Consider the following 15,260-nt stretch of genomic DNA (forward strand, 5'->3'; position numbering starts at 1 on the left):
AAGCCACCAATTAGAGTTGCTGACCTTTGGGCTTTGGACCCTAACCAAATTCCAAAGGAGGGTTTCTCTATGCTTAGTCCTAAGCACAAATGGGAGCTTCCATAAGAGCTGATGGTCTAGGCCTTTCTGAAGCTTTGATTCACCACCAAGTTTAAAGTCACAGAACCAGAAAGAACTTCAGATAGGGCTCCTAGATAATGCTAATATTGTAGATAGCAAGTCACCTAGGCTAGGCAGTGTGATGCCAACATCAAGAGATTCTAATGAGTAGCAAAAGAAGCCAACAAACCTTCTAATCTTACTAAGTGTACAAATCAATAGAGTTAGACAGTGGTTACAATATAAAGACAATTTTATTGCCAATAAAAGCCTTTGATAACTCATTTATCCTGTTTCAGTAGGACCTTATTCTTTCTGATGAAAATCCAGTCATAGCATCTCTCATTAAAAATAAAATTATTTTGAAATAAATAAATATATAAAATAAATAGCATATACATTTCATAAATAGTTTGTCTTTATGCACAGTATCCATGCTTACATTTTAATATCATTTTCTTACAACCTACCCCATCTCCCACTTTCAACGTCAGGAAAACTGCATGTCAGGACAGATGATAAATCTGCAGAGCCAATACAGAAATGGCTTGCAGCAGGGCTGGAGCCCCAAGAATTTTCTTAATGAGACTTCTCCAAAGCTCTGTAGGTAGCATCTATGGCAGATTCCTTGGTCTTTCATTTACCCACTTTAAGGTATTTGGGTAGATTGTGGGGCAAGACACCTCTGGCCCTTGGTAGGGGGCCCCATTCTTTCTTGTGCCACCTCAGGGGAAAGAACATGAGTAAAGAAAAAAGTATATACAAGATTCCCTCTAGACCTCCCCATCCCCCCACACCCCTCCCCAAAATAACCCAACCTTAATATATACTTTTGAACAATGAGGGAACAGCTGGGTCGAGTTGAACAGTAAGTGCTTCTTTGTTATCTAAATTGATAGGAAAGAGGATTGAAAAGCTATGAGTATAGTGCTTCCAGAGACAACTGTGGCCGCAGAGTATACGGGTCACAGAGATCACACTAGGGGTCCGTTACCTATAGCGAAAGAGGTCTCTGGACATGGTGGGCAACTTAGAAGGATCTACTGGCCTGGGTAAAAAGTGGGTGAATTTCTGGTGTCGTTTAGTCCTGTATCCCTCCCGGGGTGAGCCGTCTTTATTCAGGGCCACATAATACTGTCTCTCCGAGTCCGAGTGTTTGTACAAGGTGGAGGCATAGGTGTTGTACCAGTTTTCTTCAAACTGTTCCCGGAAAACACATTCACGTGTGAGTTTCTTCTGTGAGGGTGAGAAAATAAAGTAGAGCCCATTATATGACTATTTCTCCCATCCCAGCTTGCTGGTGGAGAAACTAATAAATAGCACATTTATATTAGAAAATTTCAGGCCTATCTCCTGGTATTACTGAGGCATCTTCTTTCCAAATAGCATTAAACAGTCTTGTCTGTATTGCTTTCACCCTCTTTCATGAGCCACGCAAAAATGTTTCAGGTGAGATCTTTTCTGAAAGCAAGAGACCGGAAGAGATGGGCTCACCTGGTACTCTGAGCCTGAGAATTTCTGCTTCCCAATGCCCACTGATACCTCTGTACTTTCTCCCTATTTAGGGCTAAAAATGTTCAAATCCATTGAGATTGCCATCAATCACGTCAACTGACAGGCAAAGGCCTTGAATCTATATAAAGCTCCATGGGAGGCGAGCTGTGATCTCTCCTAATGAAGGGTCTCAGGGCCTGTCAGTTGGAAAGCCAGGAAAAAAATCTCCTTGAGAAGTTCCTCCAATCTGGCTACTTCAAGCTGGCAGCTCCTGGGTCTCTTGCCTCTATCCCTTCTCACACTTGATTCAGCCACAATACTACTTGCTGGGGTTGCCGATACTGAGTGCTGGGGACAGGCCTATCTCTTAGGTGTCAGGGAAGAATGTGCTCTGATTTCATGGGATGCAGGCAGCCAGAAAGTATACTCTGTGACTCAAAAGCCAAAGCCAGGAGTTAGGATCCCCCAGAAGGGTTAAGATCAGCAAAGTCACTTACCATTCCCCAGCTCTGGGCTGGCTTCCAGAATAGAGAACATGTGCTGCAGCCAATACAGCCCTAGCTGGGGACTTAGGGCTGTCACCAGACCCTGGAATCCTTACTCTTCATTTGTTTGTTTGCTTCGTTTGGCCTTTGGGATTCAGCTGAAGCGATTTGGACATCAAGGACTTTGTTCTTAATTTCAGAATCCTCAATCTCAAGGCCAGCTCTCACTGCCTATTTTTGTGCCAGCTAGTTGGCTACTCCTCTGGGTACCCATCACAAATCAGATATACTCCTTGGGAGGGTTAATGCCTCAAACCCTTACCATCTACTGACAAACCAGTACAGCTTCCTATTATTATCAGATGAGCTGACACTCTAATGGAGAAGGCAGAAGCAATTATCCCACAGAAAAGCTTCTGTTTTCATGGGGACTGAATGAGTGAAAGTGTTATGTAGCAAGTTCCTGGGCAGTCAAGAATTGACTAGAAGACACTAATCCTTTAAAGTTGACAAAAGTGCTTTCAAGTGCTAGATAAATGTTTTGCCTTATATTATCCAAACACTGGTGGTAATAGCTTCTGAGAAAAAAAAAATAAAAAACTTTAAACTTACCGACCCATAGAGTTCTCCTCGCTCATTCATTCCTAAATACAGGCCAGAGTCCACTCCCCGGATGCTGATCAGCCCTACAGCCAGGCTGATAAACTCCAGAATTCCTAGAGCAAAACAATGAATGCCATTTCCATCACTGATATCAAGCTAACAGAAAGCTATCAAGGTGACATGAGCTGGTCCTTTATCCCCAACTGAAGGCTAGTGCTATGTGCCTTTGGTGAATTACCTGATGAAACCATCTTTTGCAGCAAGAATGGAACCTCAGAGAAGAAACTGAGTCTCTCTGGGCCTCAGTCACTCCATATGTAAAATGGGGGAAAATCTCTGCCTCTACTCAACACTCTTAGGCATATAATAAGGAAGAGACTGTGAGAAGGCTTTGGCTACAAAAGCTTCATAATTTCAAGGTACTATTAAAGGCCACCATTTCAGTAAACAGGAGGGCAGCTTTCGAAATGAAACAATGTGGCCAAGTTTCTGTATCTTCCCAAAGTCACTTTCTGATTCCCCAGAGCTCACAGCATTACCTTGCTGTCCTCTAGGCTGAACTTGTTTTGTACCCTCTTAGCTCCCATGTCCTTAAAGCCACATGAGGCTGTCAACTGCCTGTAGCTGACTCTAACAAAGGCCACACAGGCCACTCACTAAGTTTGTTCCTCTGTCCTATGGCAGGAAGCAAAACTTGGCCTGGTGAGAGCTTTCTCCTCAAAAGTACTTTTGGCCAATGCAGCCGCAGGCTGACAAGCCTGTCATTCTCCCCTTCTCTCTTGTGGATTTTAAATCTATCTACGGCAAAGAGTTGGCAGGTAGTATTAGACTTGATACTGATTTGAGATGTTGCAACTTTAAGGGGAAGAGGAAGATATTCAGAAATGTTCCTCTAGTTGACAAAGTTAGAGGTGAGAATTTGAAAACGTTTTCATTTACCCAGCAGCAGCAAGGGGGAAAAAAGACATTGAGTACTAAGTGGGAAAAAGGAACCAGAACTGAAATCCTGGGGATACTGAAGACTTAACAATTTTGTTCTAACATAACACATCTATTATATGGATACAGATGCAATGGTCAACTAGATTTCTTTTTTATATTCTCTAGCCATATTTTTCAATGTATAGATTAAAACTTGATACAACTGACTCCAGAGTCATCCAAAGGTATGAAATGAGCTTATATCTGGCTGTCTTTCTTATCAAAAAATGTAATTATTAAGGGTAGTAATATTCTATGTAATCTACACAGGGAGTAGGACTGATTCCTTAAAGATCACTTAAAAAAAATTAAGTGGTCAATTTTGAAATCAGATTCAAGAGTCCAGTGGGAAGTCTTCTGAAGAGCCCCAGTGACTCGGGCTAGTGGGTGGGTATTCAGGTATGGAAGCTTTTAGGGCACACACAGACCTTTTCAAAGAATGTAACTCTCTTCTGCTGCCACTGTACAGAACACTCAAAGCATAGCCTTTGGTCTCTAGCATTGACATCCTCCAAGTTTTATTCTCAGTCTGGTGGTTACTAACTCTCATAGCACATACACACAATAGAGTTTTGGAAAAGGAGATTGACACAAGATGGTAGGAGGGGAAGGGAAAATTACCCAGTGCCAAGTAGGGGTTAAGCAGATACTGATTTAGTGGGCCAAGACCTTTAGTTACACTGAACAGGGTTCTGATTTTGGTTCTGCCCTGTTTAACATTTTAATAGATGACTTATAAGAGGACATGGGGACTGTTTACCCTAGTTCCAGAAGACATACAGCTGAGAGGGTAACAATAAAAATTCAGAGATTTTAAGAGAATGGAAAAATGGGCTGACTCCAACAAAATAAGCTTTGATTAGAATAAATGTAAAGTCCTGCACTTTGGTCCATAAACCAGTTAAACAAGATGTTTTGTGTTTGGAGTTGTGTTGAGGGAGGGTGAGCCTCAAGTATTAATCATGAATTTATCTATTTCTTTCTTTTTATTTCCATACTCCTCCCCCCTCCAGGCAACTATGTATATTTTCTTGAAAACTTTGGACTGTTGGACTACTCTTTTGTGTTCCTGTGCATTTTTATTAAATATATCTCCCCATCTTTGGGATGGGGAGATGTGGCTTAGCAAAACATACACAACAACAGCTTATGGAGTCTGATTGAACAAGGTAAGCTCAGTATGGCTGAGTCATGAGATTTTAAAAAGCTAATGTGAAGTTAGTCATGTAAAAATTAAAAATTACTAAAAAGCTAATTAAACAAATAGAAAAAATGAAATAAAAATTAATATGATTTAAGACTGTATTGATTGAGATCTAGTAACTGGCATAAGGGCAGGGGTTGCCCCATTCTACTCTGCCTCAGATCACAGTAAGAATACAGTTTTGAATTCTACTCTGTTTAAAAAGGGCCACAGAAAACCAGGAGGGTGTTCAAAGGAGAGTGGCCAGTATGGCCCAGAAATGAGAAGTCAGGTCATGATTCAGTTCTGTGTGGTAAACATTGAGGGATACCAACCTGCTGGAGCCTTCAGTTCTTTGCTTTGCTTAGGCAGTTTACTTCTATGCTTTGAGTCTTGGTTCCCTCATTCTCTAAGTATCTCATGTCTCTGACCACCCTGAGCTCATTAAGTAGCAGAGGGCAGCATGTGATCTCACCATCCAAGACCTGGTGTGAGAACAAATCATGAAACCCAAGAGGTGTGGCCTTTGAGTCACCACGGTTTTTCTCCAACTCTGTTAACCCTGGTGCCAAAGGACAGATCATACAGGAAGTCACTTGGGTTGTGTCCAGTAACCAGGGGTCTCTAACAGTTGGAATCATCCCTGCCCAGCTGTCTTTGGGCATCATTTCCCTTTGCCAACTTTCCTATTTGCTGGATTCAAACTGTGGGAACCCAGTGGCACATGATGATGGAACAGATATTCCTAAACCTTCTCTTGAATTCCAGCCAGCATGAAAGGAGAGAGAAAATAAGCCAGTTACACATTTTCCCAACTACAGCTGGAGAGGGGTGTTAACAGCAAGATGTTGAAGCAAAGTATTAAGTAGACAAAGTTCGTCCTCAGTACTTTCACCCCCTTCAAAGCCCAGGACCTCCCTCTACTCTGCTTCATCTTGACCTGCCCACCTCAGGCTCTGGCCTGTGTTTGATAATTTCCAGATTCTTCTTATACTTTTTCTCCCATGGCTTCATTCAAAATGAATCTGTTCTGGGTCCCACTGCTTCGGAACCTAGCTAGATGACTGGCTAATATGTCATTTAATCTAGTTCCATAACTCGCCTGAATTTCCTCAGCCATCCTTTCAGCCCTTCAGGGCCAAGGCAGTGCTATTTTGGTGCCTGGCCAAATAAGAACCAGATAGCTCAAAAACCAAAGCAGCTGCATAAGCTTGTTGCATCCCACCTGGCAAGAGGCCTCTCCTCCAGTCTGGCTCCCAAGCTCTATTCTGCCAGCCCACAGGTGCCCCTCAGGAATGTCAGTATCCTTGTGAACCTCATGTAAATGCCACCAGCCAGGCAGAGATTGAAATACTCCTGGCTACTGATTGCAGAATGGGGGATGGGTGGGGAGGGGGAGCATAGGCTGTGCCAACAGGTTATTATTTGGAGTCAAGGCTGCTCTTGGGCTCAGCCTGACTCTTTCTGAATGCATGGATTCCAGGGTAATCCTTGGGGGCCCTGCTCTCCAATTACAACAAATAGCTATTTACTTTACATGGCCTTTGGAGACTACCTCTTCCCCCCAAGCAGAAATCTATAATATTTTATATCTTAGGTCTGGCCTATTTTACCCTGCTGGAATGTTGACTGCTAAAGCACTTATGGAATGTTAAAGTTTCGATTTATTGAATACCCTGGCTGATTAACTCAAATGTGGAGCGAGGAAAGAGTCAGCAAATTCAAACACCACCACTTTCTTTGCCAAAAGCTAAACTGAGGAAGAGTAAATGTGTGCTTGAAAGTTGGTAAGGGATGTTACAAAGAGACAGCTTTGACCATGTATCATTTCCTTTACAGGAAATGCACAGATCTGCCAGGAAGCCAGGGAAGGAGGGAAGGGAAAAGGTGATGCAGAGGTGGTCTCTGTGAGTAAGTGTGTGAGTGAGTGTGTTTTAGGCAAAACCCAAAAATGAAGCAGTCAGTTAAACAGCAGTGAAAACACCCCTTCCTCCTGCCAGGTTTATTTCCTTTGGATTCTCCTTAAACTTAACACCCTTAGCAGTTTTTGAGAGAAAAGAAATCAAGATGTGTCCTTAGGGAGGTAATTAAAGACCACTTATCCCAAGAGCTTATTACTGATTTACGTTGACCTTGTAGGTTATTGGGCTCAGCTTAAGCACAGAGTCAGACAAACACTTGTAGCTGCTGGGAGTCAAGGTCATAGTTTCTCCAACTTTGCCCCCCCACCTCACATTTCTCCATCATTTCAGGATTTTTCTTCTATAGCTCAGGAATGAGCTACCCCAATATCTTTAGGCCATTTCTGGGAGCTTTGGGGGGCTCTGAGGCTAGGGTGGCAGTCCTATTCCTTCTGAAGAGGAACAAAATGGGACTACAAAGTCACTGGCAATGGAAGGGAAAGGAGCCAAGTTAACCCTAGCTCTCCCCTCACCCCACCCCACCTTATCACCCTTTTGAGGACCTGCTGCAAGTTTATACAGACACCTGTACCCTTCCATTACTCCCACCCCACACACAACCTACTGTACTCCAGCTCTCCAAGTGCATTTTTCCAAGATGACATAGACCTCATTAGGCTTCCTGCTTGCTCCGTAAGGAAGACCAGCCCTGGCCCAAGTTGTCTGCTAGACTTAGCCTTGCCCAGCTATAGGCCTCTGTCCCCCCACCACCCTCATCCACCCCCAACTTCTTACCATGGTGCACTTGGAGGCAGCTCTAGCAAGACATGGGGAAAAGGAGGATGAGGCAGTTTGGGGGGAGTGGAGGAGGATTGGGGTGGGAAAGGAAGGGTGTCAGACCTGCCAGTAGGCAAAACTTATCACTGGCTTAGGGACAAAAGCTATCTTTGGCCTATAGGGTCCTTGGGGAGAAAGTGAGGACACTGGGGGATGCTGGGACCCAAGGAAGGGTAGCTGTCACAGCACCTGAATAGTTTAGTAGAGGACAGGAAATTGAAAATAAAAACAGCCAAATTATTGAGGAGTGAACACATTTGCTTGGTAACACAATGATCTCTGTCCCAGATCAAGGTTTATATTAATTGTGTTCTGCATGTGAGACAGGCAGCTGTGCCCTTTGAACAGGCAGAGAAAATCCTTGATAGAGGTGGGGTGTTTTCTGCCCTGGGCCCAGGAGACACCTGTTTGGGGGGCTGGGAGTGGGCCCAGGATCGTTTCCTCACTGAGGCAAGGAATCCAGAGGTAGCTCCCGGGCAAAATGTGCCCCAGGGCTTGTACCCTTACACACTGGCCACCGGGAGGCTTTCCTAGTTTCCCTAATACCCAGCTCCCGCCGTGCTGTCTGGCTTGGCCCCTAACCCAGGCAGAGCAACACAGAGGCAGGCAGGTGCCAAGGCTACCGCGTCCCCATAGGCCAAAAACCACTTGGGCGCGGGCCGTCCGCACATAGGGTCCACGGCCGACGAAGCCTCCTGCTTCAGGTAATGTGCCGCGACAACCTTGCTGCCGTCGAGGCTCAGCCTCGCGCTGTAGCCACGTTCCCCGATCTCCTCGGTGGATGCTCCTACTCCCACACCCCCCTCCCCACCCGTCCACCCAGCTCCACCTGCTTTCCTTGAAAGGGGAAGCGCAGCGTCCAGGTCCCAGAACAATCCCTCTAGCTCCCGGAGGAGGTAGGGTGGGGTGGAGAAAGGAGAGGACGCATCTCAAGGTGCCCCCGCCTCCTCCTGAGAGCATCCGAGGGTGCCGGGCGCCCCGACGCCGAAGCCCAGCTCAAGTCCGCACCCTCACGTCCCGCCTGCCCGTGTCTTCAGCGGCCTCCCGCCTCGACGAGCCCAGACAGCGCCGGGCGGGGCGGGAGCGGCTGGTCCTCCGGCCCCAAGCCTCAGCCTCGAGCCGTCGGCTCCCCAGGGCGCCGTCCGCTCGCCTCCCGTCCCTCCCGGCCGCGTCCTCACCGAAGCGGCTGTGGTCGTGGCGGGTGCCGTGCACCGTGCCGTTGGGGAAGATCTCCAAGTGGAAGCCGGTGCGGCAGTACAGCTGGCGGCGTCGCAGGATCCCCTTCAGGTGGGCGAAGTCGGTGGGCGAGCCGCGCTGCAGCTTCCCCTCAATCTGGCCCAGACGCTCGTTCAGGAAACCCGGGGAATCAGCTAGAGGCACGTTTCCCAGAGACGAGGAGAAGCCGTGCAGATCCCAGTCCAAGGAGGCGAAGACCCCCCCCACCTCCGCCATGGCGGGGCGCGCGGGGCCGAGCCGGGCCGCGGGGCGCGAACTGCCTCTCCCAGCCGCGGGCGCGAGCGACTCGGCGGCGCTCGCTCGCTCGCTCGCTCCGAGCTCTACGGAGCTGCAGTCGACGTCTGTTCGCGTCCAAGGAACTTCTCAGCCGCGGGGAGCGTGGGGCAGCGCGCTCCTGACCTTGCGCTCAGTCAAAGTGCCGCTTCCCCTCCGCATCCATCTAACCAGGCCTCTCATAGCTGGCTTCGTCGAGCTATCAGATGCAAACGGGACTTTATATACATACCCACTCCCCTTACATTGACATATTGGATATTTAAATACAAGCCACACCTCAATGGCATCCCCTCGGAGATTGGTGTGTGTGTGTGTGTGTTTTTCCCCTCCTCGTATGCTTTTGGCTCTTTTTGGGAGAGGGGGGTGGAGGGGGAGAGAGCGAGCGAGCTTCACTCCCTCTTTTATTATGAAAAAATGGCAGGAAAAAGCTACACATTGCAGTGAGGCATAACTGCTTTTGGCAGGTTTTTCTGAAACTGCTGATGAAATAACTGGAGCCCAGTACGTGGAGGCTGTTGGCGTCCACTGCCACTCGGGCCTGTTGCGTGGAAGTCTGTCTGTTGCGCGGGGGCAGCACCCACCTCCCGCGCGGCCTCCGGTTGCTTGCCTTTCGAAAGTGGTGTGAGATCTGGGGTGGGGGGGTTCACTCGTTCGTGAGTCCCCTCTTGTTCCCCGGCTGGTCGGAGGCTGCGGAGGGGCACTTGGCCTGGGTCCCTGGTTTCTTTGTTCTGTTGACCCCCTGTCCCACTCCCCACCTGTATGTCGGCAGGAGGCTGAGGAAGTGAATAATCTGGAAACGCATGCAGTTGCAAAATGTGGGATCTGGGGGGTTTCGCTGTTCCTGCAGCCACCCAGGCGGGGGGCCTTAAGGGGTCTGGGAGGAGCGGGAAGCCCCACAGAAGAAAGAAAGCATTTTTTAAAAAGGGACGTTACAGCTTAGGAAAAGGAGGGGGGAGTAAGAAATAGCGATCTTTTTGAAAAATGATCTCCTCTGGCTTTCTGGGCGCGCTTTTACAAGGCTCTCGAGAACAAGCTTGATGAGAGGCCACTGGAAGTCTGGTGGGGGTTTCCCTCCACCTCTTTTCTTGTTGGAAACAGGTGTTTCCTCGCTCTGTCCCGTGCCCTCCTTAGATTCTATCAGGAAGAGCGGTAGTTGGGGCGGGAACTGGAGGCACCCAGGGGAACAGGTAGCGCTGAGGAGGCTTGGGGAACTGGTGCCTGGCCTGCCCCCTGCCTGGCACCTGAACCCTAGGGCCCCTCTCAGGGCCTGGCGCTCAGTGTCGTGCTCGCTGACTAAACTGCGTTGTCTGCAGTTCGCACCCGCGTGGGTGCTCTGACTGTTTTCTCCGGCTCTGGCTGCAGCAGGAGAAAACTGAACTGAGAGCGCACCCCATCCCCGCCCCTCCTTTGCAGCGCCTCCTGCGGGAGAACCTGTATCTCCCGGCGAGTTGGAATTCAGTCTCTGGAAGGGAAACCCTTTCAGTTTAATTGTATGTGTTAGTCACTCAGTCGTGTCCGACTCTTTGCGACCCCATGAACTGTATCCCGCCAGGCTTCTCTGTCCATGGAATTCTCCAGGCAAGAATACTGGAGTGGATTGCCATTCCCTTCTCCGGAGGATCTTCCTGACCCAGGGATTAGAACCCTGGTCTCCTGCATCGCAGGCAGAATCTTTACCACTTGAGTTACAGGGAAGTCCTGCAGTTCAATTGAGTTAGTGCAATTAGAGGTCCTGCTCCTGGGTTCTCAGTGCTCACTCTCAAGAACGGCAGCAATTCTTGGTGTGGGACACCGAGGCTTGGTCATGGTGTGCCTCTCTAGCTCAGACAGAACCTCCACAGCAGAGTGCAAGGTCTGGCACATGGTACGTGCTCAGAAATCATCTTCTGATGTGCACCGAGTAGTGGGGAATGCAGATGCAAATAATCTTCCGACTGTACAGGACACAGAAATGCGAAAGTTAGCGGCTCTATTGGAGTATATATGGGTGAAATGACCAGCTATCTGCGATTTGTTTCAAAGTAATACAAAGTGAGAAGGAATGGAAGTTTAGATGAGATAATAATATTGTTCATATTACTAATTACTGGAGCTGGGTGATGAGTACATGGGTGCTCATTATATATTTCCTCTATTCTCTCAGTAAACACACAAACGTGAAATGTCCATAATAAAAGCTTTAAAAAAAATAGGACTGCTGTAAAACAACAAAGAAATCCTTCTTTCCTTCTTCATTCTTCCCTTCAAAGAGTTTTTGGATTTAGTGAGAAGGTGGGGGAGGTGGGGCAGAGGTTAAGACAAGAACACAAATGGCTAGAATACGAGGCAATTTAAGGTGTTCAGTGCTGTGTGGATTCAGAAGGCAGAGAGACTATTGTTCTGGGGTTTTAGAGGGGGTTCTGGACCAAAGAGGCCTTTGTGATGGATGGGCCTTGAAGGGAAGATGGGGAAGATTTTGCAAATTCAGATGGGCCACTTCTAGAAAAAGTAAAATAGTGATAAAGCAAGTGGAACAATTTTAATTGGTACACACTAATTCTTGGGGGTTTTGGTGAATGTCATATGAAATAATGTTGATAAAATGGCTTTGAGAAGTATGTGATGTGAAGGAGTTAGATGTCTCTATGATTATATAAATCACACATTGATAATGATCAAAGGCCATTTCTTTAACAGTCACTTCAGGGAATTTCTACATTCTTTGTCTCCTAACATTCCCAAAGTCACCAACCCCAGTTGCAGATCTGGAGTCTTACCTGTTCGAATGTCAGCATTACATTGCCATTCTGGGGTTCTTTTGAGATTAAGCTGACTGATAATTCTCTTTTAGTAATGTTTCCATGAAGTATCTCAATTGACAGAGCCCTTTCATGAAAGATATTTAATATTCACAACCTTGTGGAGTAGGAGATACCACTCTCCCTATTTTAGAGGTGAAGTTAAGTGATTAGCACAAAATCATATAGCTAATAAGGAACAGAGTCATCATTTAATCTCGGATCCACTGGGGGCAATTTACTGTCAATGTATGGGCTTTGGGATTATGCAAAGATTGGCACGTGAAGGACGGTGACATTTAAGAATATATTCGTTTTACAGAAAATCCTCAGCAGGATACAACCTAAGGGCAGCATTGTGCTGGATGTATGGAATGGGAGGAAAGTGTACATAAAAAAGAAGCAGCCCTCTCTGGATTCAGGATGTTACTTTTAAAGTGAAGTTAACTGTACCCTTTCACAGTGGTATTGTGAAGACAAAATGAATTCACTGGTGGAAAGTGCCCAGCTTTCTGTCTGGCACCCAGAAGATACTCAATACATCTGAGATTACATCCTCCTTTCCCAACACCTCACAGGGAAAATGTGAAAAATTAAGCAACCCCAAAGAAAGGCAATGCCAAAGAATGCTCAAACTACCACACAATTGCACTCATTTCACACGCTAGTAAAGTAATGCTCAAAATTCTCCAAGCCAGGTTTCAGCAGTACATGAACCGTGAACTTCCAGATGTTCAAGCTGGTTTTAGGAAAAGCAGAGGAACCAGAGATCAAATTGCCAACATCCGCTGGATCATCAAAAAAGCGAGAGTTCCAGAAAAACATCTATTTCTGCTTTATTGACTATGCCAAAGCCTTTGACTGTGTGGATCACAATAAACTGTGAAAAATTCTGAAAGAGATGGGAATACCAGACCACCTGACCTGCCTCTTGAGAAACCTATATGCAGGTCAGGAAGCAACAGTTAGAACTGGACATGGAACAACAGACTGGTTCTAAATAGGAAAAGGAGTACGTCAAGGCTGTATATTGTCACCTGGCTTATTTAACTTATATGCAGAGTACATCATGAGAAATGTTGTGCTAGAAGAAGCACAAGCTGGAATCAAGATTTCCAGGAGAAATATCAATAACCTCAGATATGCAGATGACACCACCCTTATGCCAGAAAGTGAAGAAGAACTAATGAGCCTCTTGATGAAAGTGAAAGAGGAGACTGAAAAAGTTGGCTTAAAGCTCAACATTCAGAAAACTAAGATCATGGCATCTGTCCCATCACTTCATGGCAAAAAGATGGATAAACAGTGGAAACAGTGGCAGATTTTATTTTGGGGGGGCTCCAAAATCACTGCAGATGGTGATTGCAGCCATGAAATTAAAAGACACTTACTCCTTGGAAGGAAAGTTATGACCAACCTAGACAGCATATTGAAAAGCAGAGACATTACTTTGCCAACAAAGGTCCATCTAGTCAAGGCTATGGTTTTTCCAGTGGTCATGTATGGATGTGAGAGTTGGACTATGAAGAAAGCTGAGCGCTGAAGAATTGATGCTTTTGAACTGTGGTGTTGGAGAAGACTCTTGAGAGTCCCTTGGAGTGCAAGGAGATCCAACCAGTCCATCGTAAAGGAGACCAGTCTTGGGTGTTCATTGGAAGGACTGATGTTGAAGTTGAAACTCCAATACTTTGGCCACCTGATGCGAAGAGCTGACTCACTGGAAAAGACCCTGATGCTGGGAGGGATTGGGGGCAGGAGGAAAAGGGGACGACAGAGGATGAGATGGCTGGATCGCATCACCGACTTGATGCACATGAGTTTGGATGAACTCCAGGAGTTGGTGATGAACAGGGAGGCCTGGCGTGCTGCGATTCATGGGGTTGCAAAGAGTCGGACACGACTAAGGGACTGAACTGAACTGAACTGATGTGAAAAGGACATGGAAAAACAAAACTCTTTAAGTAAAAATGGGAATTCTGACCCAGGCTATAAGTGACCAGAGGCTGAGGGCAGCCTTTTGGGATCTGTTTCTTGAGGAAAGAGATGCTGAAGCTAATACTGCTGATGCTCACTTCTGCCTCCCCCTGCCCCAAAACACAGCTAGGAAAGGGAACAAGATGTGTGAAATTGTTGGTCTACCCACTTTTTCATTTCCCTGACAACTTATAAATGTTTTTCCCTTCCTAATGTATTTTCCCTGATAAGGGGCAGTGAGAGCTGTACTGCTGGCAAATCCAGCAGGGAATGCAGTTAACTCCATCAACTGCTCCTGTTTATGGAGTCTTAACCTCTGGACCACCAGGAAATTCTCCTCTAAGAAATAGTTTTTCTTTAAAAAAATAATTTTATTTATTAATTTATTTGACTGAGCTAGGTCTTTGTCACTGTGTGCAGACTTTTCTCTAGTTGCAGTGCACAGGGGCTACTTTCTAGTTGTGGTGTGAGGGCCTCTCATTGCAGTGGCTCCTCTTGTTGCAGAGCACAGGCTCTAGGGCACGCAGGCTTCAGTAGTTGCAGAATGTGGGCTCAGTAGTTCTGGCTCATAGGCCCCGAAGCGCAAGCTCAGAAGTTGAGGTGCATGGGCTTAGTTGCTCCGTAGCATGTGGGATCTTAGTTCCCCAACCACAGGTTGAACCCACATCTCCTTCATTGGAAGGTGGATTCTTTACCACTGAGCCACCAGGGAAGCCCCTAAGGAATAATTTTATTCCCATTTTACTGATGAGGAATCTGAGGTCCAGAAATATTCAGGAACTAGAAGCAGAGGTAGGACTCCTGATCTTAAGAGATAAAACTTTGATCTTAAATTCAGACCTAATCAGGACACTATGTTGCCTCAATCTATATACTTCAAATGTATTGCTCCTTTGTCTTTTGTTTCTTTCTCCCCCTTTCCTGCTTTCCTTGTAGGCAGCAGTATAATGCAGCAGTTGCACATTCTATCTCTGGTGTCAGACTGCCTATGTTCAAATCTCAGCTTAAAGCCATTCTAGGTGTCAGAGCTTCAGTTTTCTCTTCTATAAGATACTGGTGGTAATGTTCATCATAACCGCATAGAGGTAATGTGAGGTTTAAGTGAAATAATACACAGACTGTACTTAATATGTGCCAGGTACATATTAAGTGGTCATTATTCTTAATATTATTTGCATCCTATCTGTCCCCAGTCTTATTTCCTCCCCGTGCTAAGTTGCTTCAGTTGTGTCCAACTCTTTGTGACCCCATGGACTGTAGCCCGCCAGGCTTCCCTGTCCATGGAATTCTCCAGGCACGAATACTGGAGTGGGTTGTCATGCCCTTCTCCAGGGGATCTTTCTGACCCAGAAATCGAACCTGTGTCTCTTATGTCTCTTGCACTGGCACGAAAGATTGTTGCTGAACCACAAAA

At 46.4% G+C, this 15,260-nt stretch overlaps 1 protein-coding gene across 1 annotated transcript; it reads right to left on the reverse strand.

Moving 5' to 3' along the window:
* Positions 1 to 334: 334 nt before the first annotated feature.
* On the reverse strand, positions 335 to 9,037 carry FGF16 (fibroblast growth factor 16). Its single transcript, XM_055564330.1, has 3 exons — positions 8,762 to 9,037; positions 2,691 to 2,794; positions 335 to 1,335 (listed from the first exon to the last, which is right to left on the reverse strand). Exons 1-3 carry the CDS (start codon positions 9,033 to 9,035, stop codon positions 1,090 to 1,092), a joined length of 624 nt encoding a protein of 207 aa, XP_055420305.1. The 5' UTR covers positions 9,036 to 9,037; the 3' UTR covers positions 335 to 1,089.
* Positions 9,038 to 15,260: the final 6,223 nt, after the last annotated feature.

Source organism: Bubalus kerabau, chromosome X (genome assembly GCF_029407905.1).
Source record: "Bubalus kerabau isolate K-KA32 ecotype Philippines breed swamp buffalo chromosome X, PCC_UOA_SB_1v2, whole genome shotgun sequence".
NCBI classification, from domain to species: domain Eukaryota; kingdom Metazoa; phylum Chordata; class Mammalia; order Artiodactyla; family Bovidae; genus Bubalus; species Bubalus kerabau.

Coding starts and splice junctions, on each gene's coding strand:
- FGF16 (XM_055564330.1), bottom strand. CDS start 9,035: ATGGCGGAGGTGGGGGGGGTCTTCGCCTCCTTGGACTGGGATCTGCAC. Junction 2,795..8,761: donor CCACGACCACAGCCGCTTCG/GTGAGGACGCGG, acceptor GTTTTGCTCTAG/GAATTCTGGAGTTTATCAGC. Junction 1,336..2,690: donor GAGGAGAACTCTATGGGTCG/GTAAGTTTAAAG, acceptor TCACCCTCACAG/AAGAAACTCACACGTGAATG.